Below are 10367 nucleotides of genomic sequence, written 5' to 3' on the forward strand. Positions count from 1 at the left end.
CTTCTTGGGTTTTGGCATCAGAAGCTCCATGCTTAGAAAATAAAGCATGGAGATATTTAACAGCATAAACAGAAATAATCATGATGTAAAAGATCTTGGAATAATTGAAAGGCTGAGGTAGACCAAAGAGAGACCTGGGTCTGCCCCAGTTGTCTCAGTGGGGTTGCAGCAAAGAGCTGGAGGTCAGAAGCTGGCCCATGTATTTTAGAGAATAGTTTGGGATAAACTCTGCATCCCTTAAAGAGACTTCCTTTGGTGATGGTCTCTCAAGGCTGCAAAGTGATGTCTGCAGGATTTGGCAGTTGGCAAGCTGGACTGTCGTGTCAGGGAGATCAGAAGGTGTAATGAGATACCTCTAGCAGGTCGCTGGAGGCCTACGCAAGGCGAGTTAGGTAAATTAAGAGGCAGCCATCTATATGAAGTGCAGACTTGTTTTATTGTTTTCTGAAGAAAAAGAGCAGCTTAGTCTCTGAATTTAACATCCTCCTGTTTCCCAATTTAATTTATACCTTGGATAACAGACTGAAGTTGTTGAAGCCCTTCACATTTTTTCATGATAATGTGTTAAATTGTGGCAAACTGGAGAGTTCTGTGGTGTAAAACGTGAGTATCCGTTCATACGGGTGGAGTCATCCATTGCTTTGATGCTGAAAGCAAGCTAGGATTTGGTGGGAATCCAGACTTTCCTACACAAAAAGCACCTGCGCACCCACCACACCTCCTCCTTTCCTTGTTCACAAAAAAGTCGAGCATTATACGCAGTGTTGTACAAAAGACGCTCCCTTGGCTGATGTCGGGTGGGCTGGGTTTGGGTGTCTCACTTGTGTGGGTAAGGGAAGTAAATTGTTCTCTCAGCTCAATGGGAAAATGTCATCGGTGATAAAGCCCAACACTACCATGGGAATTATTAAGGTGCTTTTAGACAACAGAGTAAAAGATAAGAAAATGGTCTTTGGATTTGATTGAGCTGGTGCAGTTTTTGGAGTCCTCCAGGGACTAAGCCCGTGGCAGAAGAGAAAGCAGATGCTGTGGGTGCAGGATGGGAGTCTTCGGTCAGAGCAGCTGAGCCTTCACCAACACCACATGCTGATTTGGCTCAGGAAAGTAGGAGACTTTCAGGTCTTCTTGGCAACGCTTTTGAAATAAGAAAGAAGGAGGTTTATGAAGTACTGCAGAAAACAGCAAAGACTGCTAAGAATAATCTTGAGCATTTAACTGCTAAAAAAGTTTCTTTAACCAGATATTTTTAATGCTGCTCCTTTATGCAACCCTAGGTTTATGAGGGAAAGAGTAAAACTGTGAGTTGGCAGTCAAGACACTTTGAAAGGGCTTATTTCAGGTCTTTGTGGATGGATCAAGGGAGAAAAGGATACTGTGCAGGGACTCTAGTGAGAATGGTGTTTCAAAATTTATAAAATGTTAGAGAATATTCTCCTTTCAAATTTTCTTTTCTGATTCATAAGAATAAAAACAATCACAACAATCAGAACAGATTGCAATGAAATTCCAGGAGATCTGGAATGAAACCAAAATCCATCGGCACATCTATTGTCTGCTCCAAATCCCACAGACCCAAATTTGAAAAGTGTTTGACTATTCAGATGTAGGTAGCCATGTAAGCTATCTGACTTTCAGAGATCTATACAATTGCAACTCCATTTGATTCAAAGATTAATTCTCTAATTTTAATAAAGCTAGAGGGTCTTTATGCGCTGACCTGGAAGTTAAGGATTGGTCTCAGTTTGGTCTCTTTTCATTGCTTTGAGGGAAAGTTCATAGCCAAGAAACGTGGCTGAACTCATTGGGAATCCTCGCACTGCATTGACCGTGATGCCCCTAAAAAAGACCTGTTGGGGATGGAGAAAGGTTAGAGCATAGGAATATACTGGCTATTTTAAGAAGAAGAAGAAAGCATTGAACAAAGCCATGGTGGGATTCTGAAGAACCAAATCTTGGTTTGCTCAGGAGATACGCTCTCACTGCTGGTCTTTGCTGAAGTCTGGAGAATGGAAATGCAATGGCAAAAGTCACTGGTTTGGTACCATTGTGTTCCATGCTCCCTATGGACCCCACTCTCTATCTGCCAGCAAGAGCTACAAGAGGTAAAGGGTAAAAAATGGCCTCATGCCACTGGTGTAGAGCAGAAAGCAAGAAATCTAAAATGTCTTCCAGTGTTGGTCTACCTAGCTACTGGTCCTTCTTCCCTTTGCATACATCAGCGTGCGAGGATCATGCAAACCCCAGGGTACAACAAGAAGGCTGTTGCTTTCATGCAGCAAATGCTCTGACTCCTGGGGCTGGGTCTATGGGTGCAGAAGACGTCTGGGAAGTGGAGAGGGAGCAGCGTGGCTGTGAGCCAGCCCGGCCGATACGGGCACTGTGCCACACGGACTATTTTGCAGGTTTCACCTTTGAGCATAGAAACAATTTCTCAATCAGCAGAAAACGAGGCTTACTCTGTACCTTGCTGAGAACTAGCTCTTGCCACCGGCTTTGGAAAAAAGTATTTGATAGAAGCTGATATTCTCACATGTCGGTTCCTAAGGCCAAGCTTTGGTGCTCATACATATCCCAGAGTTTTCTTTCATTAAGATAATAAATATGAATTTATACAGCCAGACTTCCCCATTCTACTCAATATATTTTTTTTTAAAAGATGGTGGCACTTACAAGAGTGAAAGACGCTGCGGCTTTTAAGTGCTTGAACAGTAAAGTGCTTTTTGGAAAGTGGAGAAGGGGCCCTTGTTGCTCCTGGCATTGGCTTGTCTCCCTTCGAAACCCCCCCTCACCACAGGCATTGCTGCCTGGTATGTGCAAGGGTGTGCACAAACCACTCACTCTGGGGTGAGCCTGCTTACAAAATGATGATTGCAGGGAGTATCTCTGCTGGCCTGTTTCTCACGCAATCACTCCGTTAACCACCCAGGCTAATCACTGTGGTCACTAATCTAAACACCAGAAGTTCAGAATAGACACGAAAAGTAACATCAGCAAAGCAAACCCCCTTCCAGGCTTTACAAAGGCAAAGCTCCCACAGCTATTCTGAAAGCGCGGAGGATCTTGGCTGCAAGAACCAGAAGCCCATAGATTTAAGTGTCTAACCAGCATTTTCCCTGAAATACTGAGGTCTGCTAAACATGACTATATCTTGTATCCAATAAATCCAGTGCATGGTGCTGACTTGTACGAGACAGAATCAAAACATCTTCACATTGTTTAGAATAGAGTTTGCAACGTGAAATTGCATTATTGGGATATTTAGGATATTACTTGATTTATTGGGGTGTTTTATTTTGCTAGGAAACATAGAATTTTCTGGGAGGAAATTCAAATTTTTGCAGTGTCTGTAAAGTAACATGAGAGACCCAAGTTAAATAATAATGAATATTTATGAAGAAAAGCCCAGAGGCATACTTTTTTTCTCATCAGAATGAACACACCTGACTACGGAGAAAGAAGAGGGCTATATTTACATTTTTTGTGTACACCAGGCAATTATTTTCAGCACTGTGAATGCAGTTCCTTTGTCCCAGAATGAAAACATCCAGAGCTGGGTTTGCCGTTTATCAGTTCTGTGTCCCCCAACACATAAAAAGGTTTTCCTTACGAGAGAAGGCTCTAGTCTTATCATCAGCTGTTACTTAACCCTATTGCTGGCTTTGGTCCGGGTGCCAGGTATGATAGAAAAACTGCAAGCAGCTCAGACCTCAAACAAAAAAAACCTAAGTGCCTGAATTAGTTGTTAATATTCAGGCAGGACAAGGAGGGTAGGGGGTGAGGATGAGGACGGAGAGAGAAGGGAAAACACATGGAAATTCCCTTTTCAGCCACCCTGTGTTTTACTGTGAAACTGCATGCCAAACTGAACGTGCAGGGCAGGTGGTCTGCGTAGAGCCCAGGGCACCCTGACCCTCCTCTGACCCTCCGAGCATGGTCTTTAGCATCTCTCCAGGTGCCTGTGCTTCATATGGCTGTGACTTTCTTCACTCAATGGCAAAAAATGAACCAGACTGCAGGCTCCTGTGACGGCTGGCATAACACAGTGGCATGTTGGCAAATATTTAAATCACGCTAACTTGTGATTTTGCAGGTTATTTTTCTTTTTGTAACTTGTTACTTTTCCCTCAGAATGTGAAAATTAACACTCTGGAGCTAAGAGCCCACATGATGTTTTGATGACAACCTAAATACAGATTTATTTCAATATCAGAAGACGTAACCATGCATTGGCAGTGCAATAAAGCTGCAAACCCTGGTTCTCTGCCATTCACATTTAACTGAGGCAAAGTTTGCAGGTAGAACAAACAACTTTTATTACACTAATAAACGAAGTCAGAAAAAAGGGATAAGTTTTTTTGGCATGCATTCTTCACGTTTGAAGCAGAAGCAATTCTGATTTAAGAGCATTCTCAATCTACTCTGCCTTGGTGCAAATTGAGGGTGGGCAGCATCAGTTCCACCAAAGCATTGCCCAAGGCAACCAAACGCACCCGGGGTGCCAACCCGGTCCCACTGGAATCAGTTCCCATTGACTTCGGTGTCCGTGAGAAATATTTGACTTCTGCATTTTGTAGAAGCAATCACAGGGGCAAGATTTTCTACCTCTGATTTATGATGTCAAATCATATTCACAATTAAATGCACTGACATGAAGTGTTATTTTAAGTCAGTTACACCGGCCGGCTGTGACCCCCAGCCATTCATTTTTTCATTGCTGTAAGGCACATTATTACTCTCACTATTATGATTTAGAAAGAATCGGCACTATAATTACCTGCTGTCATTATTATAATTTAGCAGTAACTCGCTTTAGCTGTCTCTCAACCCTGCAGATAGGTTTGTAACAGCCATTGTATTTCCCAATTGAAAATTAAATGCCTCATAACCAGATTTTACTTCAAATACCACTTACTTTTAAGCCCTCGTTCTGGTAGCTCTGCAAGATACAGTCAAGGGTCCCTTTGTACTTGTTTAAATAAACTCCATCTGCCTGAAGTCGACTTTTCACAACATCCATTGGAGTAGCAGTCCCCCAGGAAATGGCTCCTAGAAAAATGCAGAAGTATTTGAACAATTTCTTCTCTATATTTCCTTGGCCGCAGGTCAGTGAACTCAGAAATTCACCTCTCATCTACCACGTCATATTCATGGGATTTTCATTTCAGGGCATTCACCCTGCTCAGGTACAGGAACGGTATTTCTGGGAGTAAAATTCCCTGTTTCTGAAAGAAGCATTGAGATTTTGGGGGTTACGCTGGTAATCAAATGCAGGCAGGAGGTGTTCCCCCAGGTGCAAATACATCTTCTGCCGTGCTTCTGGTGGAGCATGGACGTGTTGTGGAAAGAGCCCGAGCTGCGGGGAGCTGCCGCTTTCAGAAAAACTGGAATCCTCAGATAATACTGTTGAAAAGCGAAGTTTGAGCTGAGAATGCAAATAAGAGGCTGGTCCATCTCATGCAACCAGGATTAGGCTCCATGCAGCTGAGATACATCGTTATTCCGATAAAGAAACCCTCTATCTGCACTGATCAGCCTGCAGCTGAGTGGGACGTTTTGCCTCTCTAAATTAGTCAGCATGTGACCGCAATACGTGGCCCAGTTGGACAGACGAGTTTGGACCTACGTGAGTGTTGGGGCATACTAGAGCAGCTTTCCAGATGGGCCAGGGCTCTGTTTATTTGCAGGAGAAACGGAGAGGGCGTTTTGTAATCATTACCTGAGCTAAGGATTGACTTGCGTTTAGGGGCCTGCAATTTAGAAATGGCCGAGAAATGGGGAGTGGGTGTAGGGGTGACCTTACACATGTAAGCGTGGTAGGGGGACGCACATGCCAGTCTTACTGGCAGGTGTACACAGGAAAAAAAGATGATCAGTAACAGTCAGCTCTGCTTCTGCTCCGTGCAGGTAGGGTGCACACCCTCCTGGTGGGCAGCCAACAGGTTGAAGTCCTCTTCTGGAGGCACTTTGGCTGCCGTGTATCACTGGCAATGTGATACGCAGGCTGCTGCGAGACGTCCAGGGAGATGAAGGCGCTGGCTGTTTTCCTTCTCGCTGACATTGACCCTGATGAAGATCTGATAACACAACTCCCATAAAGTTTGTCAAGTCATAAAGCGCAGCCGTGGTGCCAGGGGACCTGGCCCTGGGGGAGGAAGGTCGTTCAGCCCCATGTCCTCTCGTGGTGACCAGGAGGATGTGGCAGCCCCTGAGCCACCGCTGGGAACCTTCCTGTCCTTGTTTTGCCAGTGTTGTGGGAAAAAAAGGTGCTTACCTGCTACACCCCCTGCCAGCCAGATGGAGGAGGGATTAGGGGAAATGCATCCATCAGGGGTAATCCATCCACAGAAAAACGTGTAAGGGGTGAAATAGAGGCAGTACCCAGGAACATCCCTCAGAAGCATTGCTCCCGCGCCTCGGTATATTCCTGCTATCCCCTCTTTCTGTAGGACTGTCCTAAAACAGTGAATTGGGCCTCGGTACACAGGAAATCCAGGAACGGTGGGCTTTAGTTTAATGTTTGCTGCAAAAAAAGATACAACTGTTATAGTAGCTATATTGGTACAGAACTCCTCTCAAAAGCCTACCGCCACTGAACAGACAGCAATCACTGCCATCCATTTTCTTTTGCTGGGATCAATACGTAGTGTGGGAAATAAAGTTTTAAGAAAGGGGACTTAGGTCCATTTTTAAAAGATGTTTAGACACTTCAGGACAGATTTTTCTTAGCTGTATTGCATGCTTCCCAATAGGTATGTGCCCAGTGAGATTTCCAAATGAGTTTAAGGCTATGTGCCCAATTTTCATGGATTTTAACCACATCTGGTGCCAAGCTTCATCTTTGAAAGCCTTGGCATCTTCAGAGTCTGGCCCTTCTGATACAGAGGACCAAGCTGCTTTTGGAAGGGCATTAGGTTGCTAAGCTGCATGGAGGCTTTTAAAAATTGATATTATTTCATCAAACCAATACAAAAATGTCAATTTTTCACAGTTAAGCACTGCAACTGTAATCATGAGAATGGTGTTTGTGAAACTGCTGAAATCCAAGCTGTTCAGCTCTGAAGCTGTGCCGTCTCTTCGTGCATGTGCTCCGGCTGTGCATGTGCGTCAATTTTTCACAGTTAAGCACCGCAACTGTAATCATGAGAATGGTGTTTGTGAAACTGCTGAAATCCAAGCTGTTCAGCTCTGAAGCTGTGCCGTCTCTTCGTGCATGTGCTCCGGCTGTGCATGTGCTCCGATAGGGTTTGCTCCGCGCTGGCAGCCTGCGATGAAATTCAGCTGCTGCCTCGAGCAGAAGCAGCTCCTTCTGCCTGCAGCTTCTGGAGAGGTTACAGCTGCCCGCTGCCATCCTGCCAGTGTCCCCTCCCGATCCGTCTTGCCTGCGCCTGGGTTACCTGCAACCCTGCCCCGAATAAGCCAGCCGTTTTCAAATGTACATGTGAAATTTTTGCTTTTGAACAGAGGAGGGTGGAATAACAGAGAGGGGTTTATGGGCAAATATATGTGGGGCTGAGAGTGTGCAGCAGGAGATGGAGAGCTGGCATTACCGCTGGCAGCTGGTGGGATCTCCAGGGGACCCGACAGCCCAGGGACTTGCTGTTCCTGCCCCACAGCCGTGTGGGGGAGGCGGCTCCAGTGGCTCCAGGTCCTGAGACCTGCCCCTGTGTTCGTTATAGATCCCAATCAGCTGGGAACGCCAGCAGAGATCTGATCAATGTCACTGATAAAAACCCTCCTCTTGAGCTGAGCAGGATGGGGTCCATCCTGAGGCAGAAGGAAGCATTTTTAGCTTAATTGCAGCAGCACAAGGCAGCAGAGAGCCAGGCCTTGAAGCAAAGTTGTCCTAAAGCTCTCGGTAAACACTGAGAACTGGCAGAGAAAGGAGAAAGAAACTCTTGCTTCCTACCTTTGATGTATGGCTGCATTTGCATCTGTAGCCTTATCTTTACCAGGTCCACAGGAGTGCCGATGCCCACGGAGACGAACCCTGCCACCATGCTGGCCAGAGCCACGTCCGCAAGTGCTGGCGTTTGGGATGGATCTCCGTGGCGGAGCTGGCTGAGGAGCCGTTGTGTGTTGCTGAAGACGCCAAACACCACGGAGCTGTAGACAGCGATGCTGGCCAGCGGGAAGGACATGCCTTTGAAGAAGCCGGCCACCTATCCAGGGAAGGGAGCAGGAGTTAAGAGAGCGAACGGGACTGAGCAGAGTAAACCCCAACTTGTCTATCAGGCCAGAAATGCAAATCCAAGTACCAGGTGTCTCCTGGAACCAACCATTTGCACATGCTGAGCAAATGAAAATTAGTTCATACTGCTAAAGACTTGTAAACATTGTGCAGAATACAGGATATGCTGAAAGCACAGGAACCCATATAAAAGTCCCTCTTATGGCCAGCTTCTGTCCTGGCATCACCAAAGTCAGCAAAATACCTGCGGTAGAGCTTTGCCAGCAGGTACAGGCAAAAGAGCCACTGTGGATGTAACACCCTGACCCATGCGGAGACATGGGCAATGTCATTTATCACTCCCTGCCAGGCATGTCTCTTTTCCCTATAGGAATAACCAAGAGAGTTACCTTAGCGTTAGCAAGAGAAGGCTGTAGGAATTTGCAGTCTCAGTTGCACCAACTTTATTGGTCTTCATATAACTGCTGGTGTCAACTGTGATTTTGTATAATTGCTTTATGTATTTAGCTGTTTATCTATTTGCATTTCCTACCAGCACATTTTAAGTAAGATAAAGTACTTACAGACTCATTTCTGTACACAGTGAGAACACAGTTGAGTGTATTTCCATATCCTTGTCCAGCTTGCAAACGAGTCTGCAAAAGACATTCATGAAATGCGATTAAAATCCAGCCCAGTGAAAGCTCATAGTACATAAACAATGTGTACTTTGCTTTGAGAGCAAATCTTTCCTTAGCTCAAAGAAAACAGAGCAATAAAATAAGATATATATGCATCCACCCCCCCTTGAACTTTGCCAGAAGCAGGGCTGAACAGGACCTCAATGGTCTGAAGCTTTCTGCGACATCTGGAATCGATGACTGTCAAATTGCTCTCGAGACCAGACCAGCTACCCCAGCCGGGCACAGCGCTTGCAGCAGACTGCTGGTGTGCAGTGCTGTCATTGGCAAGGTCCTGATTTATGTGCAGATTGGAGAGTGATGTATTCTCCTCTGTTTGGGGACTCTCAGTGGAGGTTGGCATGCGTTGCTTAAGGATGGAGAAGAGAGCTCCCCTGGGAGGCTTCCGGGGCCCTTCTGATACAAGGTGGATTTTAAGACATAGAAATACTATCATAGAATACATCACAGAAATTCTCCATGCTTCACTCAAAAATACATTTTTACATCATTTCCAACAAAGACATTTTGTTTCTGGAAAGCAATGGTTATACCCCTTCCAAAAGATGCCTACAACAGCTGTAAGAAATGGCGTGTAAATCACGACAAAGCCTGTATGCTTCAACATGCTTTCCCCTTCACACATAAATATATATACACAAACACATGCACACACATATTTAGATCATCTTTCATTCAAGCTGCTCACAAGTTTGCAATAACAAAATACCAACAAGTGATGCATTTTTTTGGGCTTAGAGGTGTGTGAGGAAATGGAAACCCTATTTGGTTCACAGGACTTGGGGCTTCAGCAGTTAATCTTGGCTGAGGCCAGAGCTCATTTTTTATAGGAAGACACTCACACGTGCTCTATCGGGGATGTTTTTAGGGAATGAAGACAGCATTTCTGGTTGTATCCATCAGCATTGCTGCTAGCAGGAATGGCAAAATGAAGCCTGGAGGGACAGTGCCAACCCGTGCTGGAGGCAAGTGCCCGGTCCCCTCCAATGGCTCAGCCCTGACTTACACCAGGGTGAAGCAGGAACTTTATTTGGGAATTTAAAGCCCAAAGGAGTGAGTGTCCTCCGGAGTTCGTGCCCGAGGAGAGCTTTTGGACAGCAAACAGCAGGTTGAATGACACAATGATTTGGCCCAGAGCCCTGCCCAGGGCCCTGCAAGAGGCTGGCCGGTGGGGTGCTGCTGTGGGACCCGTCCGGGGAGCGAGAAGGACCGAAACCCGGGCTCACCCCTCACCCCGGGGCTGCTCTGTGCAGCCGTCTGCCCGCACCGAGCACCGCTCTGCGCCTGGCCAGAGGCCACGGAGAAGGTGGCAGCGAAAGCAGAATATTTACTGAGCCCTTATAAACAAGCTGGTACGTGACGATGCCAGCTACGGCTCATGCAGCACACATTGTGCAACGCAGGCAGGCCCGGGCCAGGGGTGCAGATCTGTGCACACTGTGGCTCATGTGGGGGGTAATGGGGCCAGGGGGGATGGGTGGGGAGGCTGGCTGCACCCC

General features: G+C 46.2%; 1 protein-coding gene across 1 annotated transcript in view; it reads right to left on the reverse strand.

Moving 5' to 3' along the window:
- Window positions 1-415: 415 nt before the first annotated feature.
- SLC25A48 (solute carrier family 25 member 48) overlaps window positions 416-10367 on the reverse strand; it is a 12077-nt gene continuing 2125 nt past the window's right edge. The window contains exons 2-7 of the mRNA XM_009285909.1: window positions 8752-8823; window positions 7907-8159; window positions 6272-6520; window positions 4913-5046; window positions 1718-1847; window positions 416-1134 (exon numbers count right to left, since the gene is read on the reverse strand). Coding sequence (XP_009284184.1) covers window positions 1725-1847; window positions 4913-5046; window positions 6272-6520; window positions 7907-8138 — 738 coding nt within the window. The 5' untranslated portion in view covers window positions 8139-8159; window positions 8752-8823 and the 3' untranslated portion in view covers window positions 416-1134; window positions 1718-1724. The remainder of the gene's footprint in view (window positions 1135-1717; window positions 1848-4912; window positions 5047-6271; window positions 6521-7906; window positions 8160-8751; window positions 8824-10367) is intronic.

Source organism: Aptenodytes forsteri, unplaced genomic scaffold, assembly GCF_000699145.1.
Source record: "Aptenodytes forsteri isolate BGI_AS27 unplaced genomic scaffold, ASM69914v1 Scaffold54, whole genome shotgun sequence".
In the NCBI taxonomy this organism is placed as follows: Eukaryota; Metazoa; Chordata; class Aves; order Sphenisciformes; family Spheniscidae; genus Aptenodytes; species Aptenodytes forsteri.